The sequence below is a fragment of the Lycorma delicatula genome, chromosome 1 (genome assembly GCF_047948215.1).
Source record: "Lycorma delicatula isolate Av1 chromosome 1, ASM4794821v1, whole genome shotgun sequence".
NCBI classification, from domain to species: domain Eukaryota; kingdom Metazoa; phylum Arthropoda; class Insecta; order Hemiptera; family Fulgoridae; genus Lycorma; species Lycorma delicatula.
Genome location: NC_134455.1, coordinates 349917925 through 349935357, shown reverse-complemented (window position 1 = coordinate 349935357; position 17433 = coordinate 349917925). Strand labels below are relative to the sequence as shown.

Sequence of the window (17433 nt, the reverse complement as noted above, 5' to 3'; positions counted from 1 at the left end):
TGTTGCCAGTTACATTCTCTGGTCAATTTATAGTTAAAGAAAGAGCCATGTACCAGAATATCCAAATAAGAAACTCCTGTAACTCTTGCCATTAGCGATACAGAACGGCCCGTGAACTTGTAGATGGGGATATTTCACAGAAGATTTAATTTTGGGAAGTCTCTTTCGGATTGTAAGATTTCGTACGGATTCTTCGACCCCCCCCCCCCCAGATACGGACATTATGCGTGTTAATTTTTGCACTAAGGTGAAATATTGACTTATCTCTACACACAACACATCAAAAACATCGTCGTCTTCATGCTGCAATTCGATCGTGAAATCATCAATCACAGCGTAGTAGGGTTCAATCATGTAACAACTATTAACGGTATGGACGCATATGTTAGCGTTTTCTTAAAAGATTCCACATTGTCTTCACCGGCATTATTAGTTTTTTGTTGACATTTCTAACAGATTTTTTAGGACTACGCAAGAAAGACCTCTTACACGTTCTACACCTACGGTCATCCTGTGCTCTTACCTTTACACAGAATCCGGTAGTCGAATGGCAGAGAATCCGATTATGCCATCGACGAATGTTACTGTCACTTGGAGGACCACAATTATACATTTTACGGAAAGTTCGTTGAATTGTAACATACAGATTTACATTTAGGAAAGTACCATACAGTGAAGCCTTTCTATTCATGGAGCTTCCCAGCGGAAAGATTGGGAATCATTCTTTCCAATTAAAATCGTCTTTCATGCTCTTTGATTCTAGCCTTACCCAAGAGATATTGAAACAAATTGAAACCACGATATTCTTTTTTCTAAGCCCGGTATATTAATAAAAATGAAAGTATGTATGTCATGTTAGAGAATAAAATCTGAATCACTCCACCAGATTTAATGATAATGTTTCTATCTCGATACTGGTTGGGCTTTTGGGTATTATAAATTCTAAAAGCCCCCAAAAAGAGGAAATTAAAAATTTGAAAACTACTGGACCGATTGATTGTAATTAGGATATACGTACTATGTGTTACCTAATTATTGATTCCTATTATTCAAACCCATCAGAAACCCTTCAAAATTCAAAAATGACTCGATCAATTGATTTAGTATAACACTAAAACACATCAAATAAAATATTCCCTAAAAGGAAATATTTTTCTTGTTTACCTTCAATAAAAAACTTCCATTTAGGGAATATTTTATTTCCCTAATAATTAAAATAAATTTAAAAATTTAACTTAGTTATGTGAATTCTCTTATAGGTAATATTTGAATCAACAATCGTTTCAGATTGTGTGAAGGCTGAAAATGTTTTCAACTCTCGCATTCCATCTATCTCCTTAAATTATTCATTTCATTTCAAATCCCTAAAATTTCCCGAAAGTATTTATTTTGGTATACGATAAGTAAGTTTGAGGGTCAAACACTGTAAGTTAGAAATGATGATTTAAAAACTTGTTTTTTCCATGCTCCCTGTTCAAGTGAAAGTAAGAGCATCGACTGTTTTATTTGTACTTCAGCTGGTAGCACTAGTTATAAAGAGAGACTCTGTTACAAAGAAGCTATTTATGAAGATATAAAGAGAGACTTTAAAATATGCTCTTTGATAAAGCGTGAAGTAGGTAGCTGTATACAGTGTTTATGTAATTTATACATAAATTAAATAAAAAACGAATATTTCCTAACTTACCATAGGTAAACAAACTTAACACATTTCAACATTTTATAAGAGGGTGAGAGAGAAAGAGAGAGAGAGAGCTTGTCAGATGTTGCTTGACTTTCTAATAGTAAACAATTTTTGCAATATGTAATTTATTTTCCTAAGTGAGGTTATAATTACAGATATCAATTTCAGTCCAGTTTTACAAGGAAATTTTTAGGAATTTATAGAAATATTTCGAATCTAGTTGAAGCACCAGTAGAGAAATAAGGACAACACAGTTGTACGACATTCCAGTCACGCGGCTAAAGCAAAGCAATGTTCCTGGAAAGTCCTACATATGTGGGTTTTTTCTGACGCACGGCTTACAGACACGTACATACACAACTTAATTTAAAATAATTATTTTATTTAAATGTTAATATTTTCTCGTTTATTTAATCAATTATTCTAACTAAAGCGCGCGCGCCTACCGTATTTAATTCGCGCGGTTGTGGCGGTACTAGCGGCGACGGTCGGCACTAACTAAATAATGTAATTTTACAACTTACATAGAACAAATTTCGCTTGTACCAACGGCAGACTGGTGCAGCCACAGGCTTAATGCACCAGGTTCCGAGTCGACCAGGCGATCGAGTTGGAGATCCGGCCATACTGAGTTACTTTTTTACACTTTAAATATCATTCATTTATTTAATTCTACCGCTCTCTTGTGACGTCACAACATAGCAGTAGTTTAGAGAATTTTTTGTGGTAGGGGTGCGAATTTTCAAAATCTTTATTTGCAAATATTATTTTTTAATTTTTAACCAATGTGCCTAAGAAAAATATGACCTTAATTAGGTTGAAATATCGAGATATTGATTGACCTTGATTGATGACCTTGCTCTACAGTCTCAACCCCTTTTCTATAGAGGTACTAATCGCCCTATGTATAGAAGTAATCTGACCAAGTTTGATCAAAATCGGTCTAGTAGTTGTGGAGACATAAGGTGATTTAGAGGTGAAAACCGAACACATATACATACATATGAACATTAACATCCGGAAAATTTCCATCCGGTTTTTTTGGGTTCCTTGGTGTCAAAACGTCAAGATCCGATGAAAACCGCATACGCCCAAATTGGACCGATTATAATACTTTCCCTTTTACAGCTATAGCGTTATCTCAATACCTACCTAATCAAATAAATGCGAAGGAAAATTTAAGGATCTATATCCTTTCCAGTAAGTAACTTAAATTCATAACCACTGGCTACTAAAATAAATTTTTAAAAATAATAAAATTCATACAACAAATTTAAAAAAAGAGAAAACAGCCTTGATTTATATAACAAATAGATATCAAATGAATGTTTTAAAATAAAAAGTACTTATTTTCATTTATTATGTTTAATACTGCTAACTTTCTTTCTTTTTTAAAAGTTCTTTCTAGCTAACCCTTTTGATATTTACTTTTAGTTCATTCTTTATACTGCTATTTATAAACTCGTTTGAACTTTCCCTATCAGATAACCTTTCATGTTTATTGTTATATCTTCCTTTTTTTGTTTTCTTTTAATTAACTTTTTAATAAAATGAAATTCCTACTTTTATACTACTTGAATTTATTTAATTGTACTAATTTATTAATTCTATTTCCGGTAACATTAGATTCAAATGTAATTACAATTATCGTAATCCTTTTTTTTTTCTTTTGAATGGTGAATTTTATAACATGTGAAAAAATTATCAAGTTTGTCCGGAGACGCAGAACTTTACGTTGACAGCCAGAATAATGATTGCCGTTTATTTATAAAAAATAAAGGTTAGGAAATAAGATAAAATTAAAGAAAAAAAAAAGAATTAAACGAGGGAAATTTAATAAAATATTAGCTTTCAATTTTTTTAAATAAAATCATACAAGTGTTATTATTACTATGTATTTTCAAAACTTGATTTTAATTATACTAGTTAATATTCAAAGAAATAATCTAATAGACGATGTCTGTCTATTTTATCACATCACAACCACGTAATATGTAGAGGACCCATAAATTGTGAGGGTTTTAAGGTGTCGTTATTGTGGATCGTTTGAGAATTTTAACGAATAATCATAAATGAGATAAGAGATTAAAGATTTCTTCGCAATTAATAAGTAGTGGGAAAGTACCTAATTTTAACATTTAATCCAATTAAGTCCGGTAATATAAATCAGTACCTGATTTAACTACTGCCTAATGATAATAAAATTAAAAAAAGAGATCAAAATAAATAAAATAAAATAAAATAAATTATACTATACTTTATATAAATCAATAATGAGTACACAAAATACGAAACGGACTAATAAATGAACCGACCAAGTATTTGCCCTAACAGATCAAGGGAAACCATATTAAAAAACTTTGATCAGAGCAGATTCAAAAAATTCACACATAATTATAAAATATATTAAAAAATAGATGTGATTAAAATTCCATATTAATTATCTTATTCCATATTAATTATTATTAGTTTGGACCCGCTAGGTGGGCTGGGATCGAGATTTTTCAAAAATTGTATTTATTGTACGATTTGGTTGTATTCAATATATGAGGTATGTAAATAAAGTAATGAGACTAGGCTTTTTTGGCAGCCAAAGTGACAATACCCTTTAAATGGTTGTACTTTATTGTATTTTGAATTTTTTATGATTTTAAAAAGTAACCTCAATAAATACTAAAAATCTAATTTCAATGTAATTTTAAAGTAATACAAAAATAAAACTGTTTTGTTATGATCAAAACACAACATTGTAATTATATAAATCATGTCAGGAATGTTTTTTTTTCCATCCTACCTCCCGAGCTGTATACTGCAGTATTAAGCTTACCACAACTCAGGAGGTTGTCCTTTTAACTCAAACGGGCCTTCCCGTCCGGTACGACAGGTCAGCTCGCCGGTTTGTATCTTTTATTTTTGCCTGCCTCTAAACTTTGAAATGAGGTGGCCAAGCCCGACTATGTCGTACCTGGGCCTCACCCCAAAGGCCGGGTCTCGGTCTTTATGCCTTATGCCTCATGCCTCTACCACGTACGCTCCCTAGAGAGCGCTGTGGCGGGTCTGGGCCTTTTCTTTCCTGCAAGGGGTTTGGAATCGCCCTTTCTTCTACAGCGCGTGTTATTGTCTGTAGGGCTGTCCCTTAGCCCTCGCCATTTCGTCCTCCCTGGCCTTCAGCTGCAGGATTTATGTAGTAAACCCTGCAATGGCTTTAAAATTCTCCTCGTTGCTCAGCATGGTTTCAGTTAAAGTATCAACTGTGAAAGGTCCGGTTATTTGAGTGCACCGACGAAGCTTGTCTTCCCACTGTTGACAGTCAAACATGACACGTTCAGGGATGTCTGTTTCTCCACAGTAACGGCAGTGATCATTTTCTGCCCTTCTTCTTCCGTATAGGTACGCCCTGAACACACCATGTCCTGTCAGTAGTTGGGTCAACCAATAATTAAGTTCTCCGAACTTACGGTTGACCCACAGTTCAATCTGCGTTATAAGGCGATGAGTAACATCGCCTTGTTAAGATTGGTCCCATCGCCCTTGCCACTCCTGAAACATTCGTCTCCGTGCTCCAGTCTTATTCATTCCTCCTTCCACATTCTTCCTCATGTGGGCCATCTGTTGAAGCGGAGGCGTGTCAGCCAAAACTAGTGTAGCCTCATTCGAAACCGAGAAGTACGCGGATGTCAGGAACGGTTAGACCAGCCTAAGTGTTTCCTTAGAATAAATTATAGAAAATAGTTAATTTTAATCGGAATAAATCATAGAACTTCATTTAAGAATTACTTTTTAACAATTTTTAGAATGGAAAGCTTTTTATTTTTTAAACGATACTGTCCATGTTTTTTTGCTAAATTAAAACAGTGTCCAAATCTATCAAACCAGAAAAATCAACTTTATTCATGCAAGTCAAGGAAACACTTTGGCTTAAAGAAATGACTAAGAAATTATACTTCCATTTCCATTTTTTTATCATTAAAATAGTTTTAAAAATCCTCCCATAAATTTATTTAAAATACATTCAAAATATTTTATTGCAAACAATAGTACATTATGCAGTGAGCATATAATAATAGCCATTGATGCACGAGTGCAAAGGAAATTACGACACGAGCCTTTGCGAATTCGTAATCTTTGCAAGAATGCATCAGTGATTATTATAGAGAGTTGCATACAGTATTTTTTCTACAGCTGAGGAAATATTGGAATTATTAATTTAAATCAACGATAGAATACGTTAATTATAGAATATTTTTTAAAAAATAAATCAAAATATACATTAAACAATATACTTGTAACTCTGTGGCAATAGGTTATTAGAAATAAGTTTTGTCTTTTCTTTAATATCGATCGGTGCTAAAGAAATTGCTCTTTCAGAATCCACGGAATTAACAAAAGGATAAACACCCTAATATAAAAACGTTTCTTTTTTATAGCCACTGGAACCACCGTAAGGTATTACTTCAGAGGGCGAATGAAGATGGTATGTATGAATGTAAATGAAGTGTAGTCTACTCCTGAGATTTGTGGTTAATTGAAACCCGACCAACAAAGAACACCGGTATCCACAATATGAAAACTTTGTTACCTATCGGTGTACTTTCAAATTAACCTTTGTTCACTAACTATTACAAGAAACAAATATAAAAATTAAAAAACACGACTGCCGAAAAACATTGCTCTTTTTGTCCTGGTTTGGTTCCATCGTGATTTTGTATTATACTAACAAATGCTCAGTTTAAATTTTGAAAATCATAAGATTGGTTGCGAAGATATAATGTCATTTCCGAATAACGTGATCTCTTAGATGGAGAGGGTTTGATGCATGCAAAAGTTAGCCTTCAACACATTAACAAACACCCTGTTTGAATTTTGAAAATCGGACTATTGTTTGCCAAGATATTATAAGAGGACTCCATTGCACCTCACCTTCCAAAAAACAAAAAAATTATTTAAATTCATTAAAGTTTGTTGTTTCAACCGGAAAATCTCCACTACTATGTATGTGTGTGTATATATATATATATATATATATATATATATATACACATGTCGAAAAAAAATTACAATTAAATTGTAAACCGTGCGGTAAGAGTCTCGCAAATATCATTTCTTCCGCTCAAAAAAGTATAAATAAAACTGTTTTCAACAAAACGATACTGATTTCAAAAAAGGTAAGACACCAGATTTCTACTATAAAAATCTGTTATTAATTTAGAATTTTGTTTAAAAAACAATATACCTTAGATATATCTAATAGACAATAGATATACAATAATAGATAATAAACAATGTTTAAACGTTCCATATAATAAGCAAAAAAAAAGGAAAAATTGTTACAAAACTCTTACCAGTCCGATTTCATTTATTAAACAACGAATAATCGTAAGAATTGTATTATTTCTGTAAATGGAATATATATTACATATAGAAGAAATCAAGCCGGTAAGACTTTTGTAACATTTTTTTTTTTGTTTTTTGCTTATTATATGGAACGCTTAAACGTTGTTTATTATCTATTTTTATATATCTATTGTCTATTACATATACGTATTTAACTTGTATTTTTTTAAAAGAAAATTCTAAATTAATAACAGATTTGGATAATAGAAATGTAGTGTCTTACCTTTTTTTATATCATTATCGGTTTGTGAAAAATAGTTTTATTTATATTACATAAAGTTTTATTTTTTGAGCTGAAGAAATGAATGATATTGGCGAGAGTCTTACCGTACAGTTTACAATTTCATTGTAATTTTTTTGGATGTCACTGCGTTAGTTTTCTGGTTTTTTTTTTATGGATTACCGATTGCTATCTTATGGATTTATTATTAAAATTTATTGTCTTAAAACAAACAAATTGAATTTCACGGCCAATCTTTTTTGTTGATAGTCATATCATTCACTTCATACCGTCTTTTTCCTTTGTTAATAAATAATGACCTTCACGAATCGAAGACCCGTGATGTGCATTGCACTTATTATTTTGTAAGTGTAACCCTCGATTTTTATCGTTAAATTCGATTTTATCAAACGAATTTATTTCTGTTTTTTTATTCCTTTTTTAATAAAATTAGTACAATCCCTTGTTAATACTTTTATTTTTATTTAAAGAGGCGATGTGAATTAAAAAAATTGTTTCATCTTCAGTACTTTCATTTACATAACAGCATTTACTATTAAAACAAGCTGTAGTATATTTTCTTCTAAAATTTTGTTATTTCAAGTACATTATCAAGTGTTTGTACGCTACCTAGTACTATCAAGTACTGCTATCTAGCAGCGTAAGGTACATTAAAAAATAAATAAAATGTCATATTCGAGTCCCGTGGTTCATCAAATGAAAAAAAAACGTTGTCTAACAAAATTCGAGGTATTTTTTGAAAGTATTCTATATTAAAAATCTAACTAAACTGAAACATAATATTTTCCCGCTTATTTTATTATTTTTTCCCATTTTCATTTCAATGTTAGGTTACATCATGTTAAGAATTGTAAACGTAGTTCGTTGACTTCGTCGTCTCTTACCGACGAAGGTCTAACGAACTCCGTGATATATTTACTACCTCATATTTTTACTATATATACATATACTTACATAGTCTATGAACTCCCGGTAACGTAAAGATTATAGCGAGGTGTCATAATCTAAATCGGCTCAGCCGTTGAGCTGCTACGGTGGTACATACATCCTAAATACATTACACTCCTTTTTGGGCAGTCATGTAAAAAGAGATTAAATTCAAAGAAAAACAGTTGATGCATTAAACAATACCCGCTCCTGATTAGTCAGTGACTGAAAAAAGTAAACTTTTGATCGGTTGAACATGTAATTCAAATTCGGTTGAAACACGCGTAATTCAAACGTTATAATGCAACAGTATAAAAAAATATTGGGAATAACGAATGTTTAAATAATACTAATTAGGTTATTTATTAAATTGAATTTCTGCGTTTCATTTAACGTGTATATGAATATTTTCTCAAATAATTTCCATGTAATATACAATAAAAAATTTAACATCTTTATTATTTTTATTTTATAATTTGTGATGCTGCTCTTATCGAGGTTTTACCATGATTTCCCTTGATGTGTACATGTAAATACCTGGGAATTCCCTTTTTTTTAACCAAGGAGTAGGATAGTTGCTAATTCCCAATGTGATCTATAAAATATATTACGTACCCACTAGATTAAAAAATTTATTTATTCTATTTATTTGATATAAGAAATTTAATTAACTTATATTTGATTAATATACATAAGAAATGAACAACAAAAAACATAATTAAAGAATATAACGCTTTCACAACAATTCTTAAATTTTTTTAATAAATGAAAGTTTTTTTAGTAAAGCAGTAAAACGTAAGTGCTTGAATAAATAAAGACTATTACTCCATTCAGTAAGTTTATAAATTCATTTCTAGAAGTTATCAAAGATTTTATTCTATGAAAAAGATCTTTCGCGAGTTCTCTTTAGTAGTAGTATTAAAGTTAATTTAGACTACCTCTATAATATAAGATAAAACCAGTAAGCTTATAAATTACTCTTTTAAAAGAAATTTATAATATATAAATTATATATATATATATATATATATATATATGTATGAACAGGATATTGAGAGACTAACAAACTAAACATTTCTTATAAATACAGTTTATTTTTCTAGAGACATAAAAAACAAAATAATTACTAAAAATAAGAATTATAATAATAATAATAAATTCTGTATATAAATATAAGATACAAAATAGTAATTCGAATAAAAACAAGATTTATATAATGACAGTTAAATTATAAAAACCATAATACGTACAGTCAAATTGTCAAAAAATGTTAAATGACTTATAGAAACTATTACTGCATTAACAGTAAGTTAACAATGGAGCAGTCTAAAGTTCATCCAATTCACTTTCTGCAAATTTTATTACTTTTACTATTTACATAAGAACTACTCTACATTTTATGAATGAGTAAAATACTATCACTCTCACTACTATTTACCAATAAGTCACCGAACAACTACCTACATTCACCCACTATCGACGTTGAAATACTCGTGACGTAATCTTCATTCGTTGTTACCACACGCTTACTGATATCGACGTTATCGCAACCGCGTCGAACTCACGTTACTTGATGTTATCGCTTGTTACCACTACTGCGCCGAACACGGTCTCATAGAACGGCTGGCTCTCTTCGTTGGTTCCTGGCAGTATTTATATTCCCTGGCCTGCAGAACCAGTACCCGCATCATATCTTTAATTGCTCTCTTACGTTTTTCTATAAATTCATATTTCGGTCCGGTAACCCATCTCGTTGAATAGCTTTTGGAGGTGCCATTGTCCGTATTACAAAGAATAGATTGTTAAAAGTACCAGTTATTGTAAAAAAAAGAGAAACCCTTTTAGTTCCTTCTGGATTATTCTTTTCATTAATAATTTCTCTTTGTTTCTTCTTTATTGGAAGAAATCGGTTACCCTGGTCTGTTACACGGGTCCTATTACAATATTACTACATAAATATATAAAGCTTTTATTTTGATGGATAAGTAATAATATATTATATTGATCCCAAAGGATTGCGTAGGTATATTAATCAATTTACAAAAAAAGGAATTGCCCCATTATTTACCTCGACGGATTAAAGGAAACCATCTTAAAAATGTTGACCCAAGCAACATAACAAAAAAAAGACTACATATTATTTAAAAAAATAATCAAATATATAGTAAATAATAGATGTGATTAAAGTCCCATATCAACTGTTTTAAATAAAAACATATCAAATGAAAATAAGGTAAATATGTAAAGATATTAAACATAAATATAATAAAAAATATTTCCCAATCTAGAAACTATTATTTGAGCACATATTTGTGTACAGGTTGAACGGGGTGCAAAAATTAGTTTTTTTTTCTTTTTGGTTTATTGCTTTATTTATCTACATAGTTTCCAGTTATAGTTAAAGCAATTTACATCGCTATACCAGCGAAACTGAATTATAAAAAATGACTCACAATTCAGAAGCCGCAACAATTATACGAAAAAATTATTAAATATCATATAATACAATAATAATAATATAATTATTATTATTATTATATAATAATATTTTATAATATATATATTATTATTTTATTTATATATATATTATATTTTTTATTATTATTATTATTAAATTATTACCTATTGTAATGGGTACCATGATTGGACTTTGCACATACCTTCGCGTTTCACATCCCCCAGATCCCAAAACCAACGTAAGTTTAAAAGTTTATATACACATTTATATATAAAATTTATATTTATAAAGTTTATATATATAATGCATTTCACTTTCTTGTGGACACGATAACTGTCGTAATTTTGCGCCAACAAATTAATTCATAAAATACAACAGCCGAAAATTTTGGTCGACTTCGTTAATGGGCAAAATCAGACAATGGGGATGGAAACGGGGAGCTTTTTCAACAAAAAAAATTCTATAACATTCTTATTAAGTAAAATATCGAATTCGTTTAAAGTTCCTACTATTCTTTGGATTAGGGCCTACAACGTATTTAAGTAATGTTTTTTGAGGATGGAAAAAAATGGAGTTTCGAAGACAAAAAATCATACCTTCCTTGATAGGCACAAAATCAAATCGGTTTAAAGTGGTCGTTAGTCCATTAAACATTTCCTAAAACGTTTATATGTAACACTTTTTGATATGAACTACCCTTACGATAAAGGATGACCAAAATTTTGCTGGAATTGTAAGAAGATGGACTTGTCGTATGCTAACATGTGAATCTTTTTTCACATGGAACCATTTTTGTATTGAGTAAATGTGAAGTTTTTCTTAACTTTAAGGTGGAAATCTTTTTTATCTCCTACTTAGCATAGGTTTAATCTACTTCCGCCTTTCGGCGAGCCAAAAGGGATTTTTTTTTTAATAAGTATTATTAAAAATTTAATTCTTTTCTTGGGACTATCCTGTTTCCTATTTCTTTTAGACTATCACTTTCCAATCTTATTATCTTTGATTACTTTGTCTGCTGTTTTAGATTATATCCTGATACGTCATTGATAAATAATTTGTTTTATTAAAATTTATAACGACGCTTCACTTCCCTCTGAAAATTGAGAAGCATTTGTAAATTCCCTCTTCGTACATAATATATTCATTAGATGCTATAACAACGTGATCCTAGCGAAAAAAGGCTACGTGTATAGTAAATAATTATTTGTCTCTATTCGCAGTATTGGAATACACAAGCGGCTACTGTATAATACTTTCCCGTCTAAATAGCGCTATTGCAGAGCTAGAGCTTTAGAAAGGAAAGTATTGTAATCGGTCCAGTTTGAAAATATGCAGTTTTCACAGGATCTTGATTTATTGACGCCTAAGGAACCCAAAAAACCAGAAAACCAGATGGGAAATTTCCGGATGTTAATGTTCGTAGGTACGAATGTATGTTCGGTGTTAGCCTCTAAATCACCTTATATTTCCAGAATTTCTGGGCCGATTTTCACCAAACATGGTCAAATTACTTCTGTATATTAAGCATTGATGCCACTAAATTCTCAACTTAAAATTTGAAGGTAGTGAGGCTGTAGAGCAAGGTCACATTCAGTACCTCGAGAGTTTGCCTAATAAGTCATATATTTCTTATGCACATTTGTTAACAATTAAAAATAACAATATTAGCAAAATCGCACCCCCTCTCAAATAATGTTATTGTAGTTGTCTGCTATGCTGTGACGTCAAAGGTGAGCGGTAGAATTAAATAAATGAATAATATTTAAAGTGTAATAAAGTAACTTGGTCTGGCCGGGTCTCGAACTCGATCGTTCGGTTGACTCGGTACATGGTGCGTTAACCATCGCGGCTACACCAGTCTACCGACCGGATAAGCAAAATTTGTTCAATGTAAGTTGAGAAATTACATTAGTTTAGTTAGTGCCGGCCGTCAGCATTAGTACCGCCACACCCGCGTGAATTAAATACGGCATGCGCGCGCACTTTATTAGAAACATTGAATTAAATAAACGATAAAATATTGTAAAAGCAGTTACTTTTATACGGATTTGAAAACTAGATTATGGATATCGGTGTTCTTTGATGGTTGGGTTTCAATTAACTACACATCTCAGAAATGGTCGACCTGAGACTGTACAAGACTACACTTCACTTACACATCTTTCTCAATCATCCTCTGAAGTAATACCTGACGGTGCTTCCGGAGGCTAAACACAAAAAAAGTCGTACATCAGAAATAACCCACAGTTAAAGGACTTTCTCGGAACGCGATTTATCCACGTGACAGGAAAGGACTATGACTTTGTTATCAGTATTTTTCTTCCGTTTCTTTTGATACTTAATTCAAGTATACTTTAAAAGAAATGATAAATGATAATGATTGATGATAAACATCAATTCTGAAGATTTTTGGGCATTTCAATACGATCACTTTTTTTTTTATCAACAATACCTACAAGCCAGGCGGGTATGTATTAATTCACAGTATTTATTCATCTAATACGAGATATTTAAAATACTTTTTTAGTGAAAGAGTAACATATAAATTCTCCAAATCAATAAAAAATAAATCCAAATTCTTTGCTACTCTATTTCTTCCTAAATGTTTCATTAAAAAAATGTCACAAATGATCATCAAAAAGTAAAAATCATTCTCCTCTTTATCAATATTTTAAATAATATTCAATTTAACTTTAATGGCGTACAATTCTTCAGCTTTTCAATAAATTAATTTATGCATTATTAAAAATAAATAAACCATTTTTATTAATATAATTTATTTTAAGTTATTGCATAATCTGGTCTTGATAGATCTCGCAGATCCAAAAACTGCAACAAAAATCTCCTCCACCACACTCTATTCTTTTCCAACTCAATCCAGTCCTCACTAAAATCCTCCGTGATACCATCACATCTCCCTCTAGGTCTTTCTCTATATATATCTCCCCTCTTCACTCTGCCTCAACACCCATTGTTTTCATATCCTACCTTCCTCCGCTCTGACCACATGACCCACGCCCATCTTGCTTTACTCATCCACACAGCCCTAACAATTTCATCATCATTGTGCATCTCATCCAACTCCCTACTCCTCTGATGTTCGATTCTTTACAGATCCAAAAATTCTCTTAATACTGTATTCTCAAATATTTCTAGTGTATTTTCCTGCCCTTTAGTAAGTGCCCACACTTCACAACAGTAAGTCACAATCGGACGTAACATCGTCATATATATGACGATGTTACTAGATATAGCTCTAGAATCTACCTTTGATCTCAAAACCATCTTCACCATATAAACGGCTCTGTTCTCCTTGCACAAACGCTCCCTTATTTCTCTCTCACTACCATTCGTGTCTTTGATCACGACTCTCCGATAACTAATTTCATTACCCTTCTATATCGGTTCTGGTCAAATGTTATCATTCCCTCTTTCCAACTCTCATTCCAACTCCTTTGCTACTCGTAACCACAACATATACCATTATTAATTTCATAAAAATAAAAAGATCTTTCATCTTATGGGGAAGACAAAATATTACATAAGACAAAATATTCCAATAAGAACAAATTTTTCATATCGGAGTTCTTGCAATCTTTATTTGTCATAATTTCTCAAAAATAAAAAAATCTGATGTAGACACTGTATGACTTCCTTGTACGCCTATAAATTACATATACAAATTTTTTTGCTGCACTTCATTTAAACTTATTTCACTTGAAAGTAAGATATGATCCTCCCATTCTTTAATAAAGTGGACAGTTATACAATTGCTGAAATATTAGTTTTTATTAAATCAAATATTTATACAATTATTAATTCAACAATCTTACACCAAATATTAAGATAGGAAAAGAATTCCCTGTATTCGTTGTGTTACTTGATCTGTATTATTCGTATCTTCGTGAGTTGCTGATTAAAAAAATTTTCAGATTTCTGGTATGTCGTATAAATAAAAGTTAATAATAATTAAACTCCTGCATACTGGTAAAAAATGTTAATCTTGACCTTACGGTGTGACATATTCGATTTTTATTATTAAATTATTTGTTGAATAATAAAAAAGGAAAAAGAAACAATCATACAGAAAAACGAAAGATAATATGAAGAAATATATCTCAAGAAAACGACAAGAAGATCAATATGAAGAGAAAGAAAATGTTAATTACACGGGAAGAATAAAAAAACTTAAGAGGACATGATAAATATAAAGAGGAAAAAATTGTTAAAATCAAAGTAAGAATAAAAAGATTAAAGAGAGGATGATGAATATAAAGAGAGAGAAAACTTGAAATCTAGAGAACGTGTACACAAAATAAGAAGAGAAGAATTATATTTAACCAAAGAGCGATTAAATGATCGCAACAAAAATCAAATAAACGAAATGATGATAACTCCGAGTTAGGGAGAATATTGTTCGAAAGTCTCAGAGGAGTAAGTAATGAACTAAAAGATAAGAATTTTTAGCAATTTATTAAAGATCGGGCATGTATGCCTCAGTGTATATGTTGTTCTTGTGAGGGTCTATTTTACGGTCACAGTTAACTTTAATTTAGATCAAATTAAACAGAAAATTCAGATAATTAAATAAAATTAAACAGAAATTAAATTAGAAAATCCAAATATACTCGTAATACTAATCTAAATATTAATTTTCAAGTAATATTTAATAATCAGATGTTTCACCAAATCAATTGTATATACACATCTGTATTGCCTATTAAATAACATTTACTTTTACTTTTAAAAGTACATACAATTTTATTTCACTAATATTTTTTTCATTAGTTTTTTTAATTATCATTGAATTATTATTTATTGTAAAAATGTTGTTACATTCATGGATTAATAATTATTAAATCAATATATTTAAATTAAAAAAGGAAAAGTTAAAATAGATAAAGAAATAAAAAGTTAAGAAAAAAAACAAAAGTAGATGAGGTCTGATTCGAACCGATGTACCTTACCTTAATATCAAAATATTTCATTAATTAAAATTTTAATTTTAATTCGATTACAATCAAAAAGGGAGGTGCAAAACTAGATGTTACAACAGTTCTAAATCCAAAATTTCAACATACTACAACTAATCGTTTTTGAGTTATGCGAGATACGTAGGCACACACATATGTACATACAGCCGTCACGCCAAAACTAGTCAAAATGGATTCTGGGATGGTCAAAATGGATATTTCTGTTGAAATCCGGAAAACAAATTTTTTTGCGATCAGAATATTTCCTTTACGTTGTATAAGGAAGTAAAAAAAAATTAAAAAAAGAAAAAAGGAGATGAAATCTGAAGACCGAAAATTTTCGCGATCACAGTACTTCCTTTACTTCGTACAAGGAAGTAAAAATTATTCTATTTAATTTTTGAATAAAAATTAAAAATAACCTTTCCATGGTGACCATATCTCTTCCCCTTTCACTAATTTTAATTAAAATAAAATACTATCAATTTATGCAATGATTTTTGAATATGGATTATATTCAGAAGTCATTGCATAAAATTTCATTAAACTGGTTAAGATATACAAATTACACATACAATTACATATACAAATAAATAAACATATAAATACATAAATAAATTACATATACAAATAAATAAACATATAAATAAATTACATATACAAATTTTTAAAAGTATATAAAAGTCTTATTTCACTAACGTCTGATTTTTTTTTCTCATTTTTTATTTTTATTTTTTATTATTAATTATTAAAAAACAAAATATTTAATTTAAAAAAAAAGTTAAAAAATAAATTGAAAAATAAATTAAAAAAAAAAGGAGATGAAGTCTGATTCGAACCTATTTACCTTCATAATTTACCCCTTATAAATCCAAATATTTTATTAATTAAAATTTTGTTTGGCTATAACTCTGGAACCAAAGAAAATAAGTACCAATTATTACACATCACATTACACATTCATAGAGGGATTATTACTGAAATTTAGAAAAAGTCCAAAATCCAAATTTTTGGGTTTTTGTGCTTTTTGGAGACTTTTAGTTCAGTTGATTGCAATCAAAAGTGGAGGTGCACAACTAGATGTTATAACTATCCTAAATCAAGAATTTCAACATCCAACAACGACTAATCGTTTTTGAGTTATGCGAGATACATATGTACGTACGTACCCAGACGTCACACTGAGACTAGTCAAAATGGATTCAGAGATGGTCAAAATGGATATTTCCGTTAAAATCTGAAAACCAACATTTTTTACGATCACAATACATCCTTTACTTCGTACAAGGAAGTAAAAACACATTTTTACCATTGTAAAATTTACTTACATATATTGGCCTGTTTTTTCAATTGATATTACCAGACTAGGTCGACTGATTCGAATTTAAATTTGGTACAATGATTTTTTTTGTATGGGGTATTGATGACACTTTATCTTAGTCAAAATGGATAGAGAGATATGCAACTCATAGGAGTCGCGTTCTCAAAAAGCAGATAAATTTCTTTCATTTAATTTAATTCCCCTTAGATTGGGTAAGATAACTTTTTAATGTTGTTTAGCCTTATTCAAGCTCCCCCATAAAGGGGTAGGAGTAAACCTTTTTTTAAATTATACTTTTACATTTTTATAAAAATTGCTTCTTAAAACACATGTTTTGTTACTAATCAACAGGTTTGTTTAAATATTTAGTAAATTTGACTTCTGGTTTAAATCCATCTTTTATTCGATTAACCTTCATTCTACCTACTGAAGGGT

At 30.3% G+C, this 17433-nt stretch overlaps 1 protein-coding gene across 1 annotated transcript in view; it reads right to left on the bottom strand.

The window, feature by feature from the left end:
* Positions 1-13989, bottom strand: part of LOC142317912 (ras-related protein Rap1-like) — a 313305-nt gene extending 299316 nt beyond the window's left edge. Inside the window, exon 1 of the mRNA XM_075354452.1 lies at positions 13817-13989. Coding sequence (XP_075210567.1) covers positions 13817-13989 — 173 coding nt within the window. The remainder of the gene's footprint in view (positions 1-13816) is intronic.
* Between the last annotated feature and the right edge of the window lie 3444 nt (positions 13990-17433).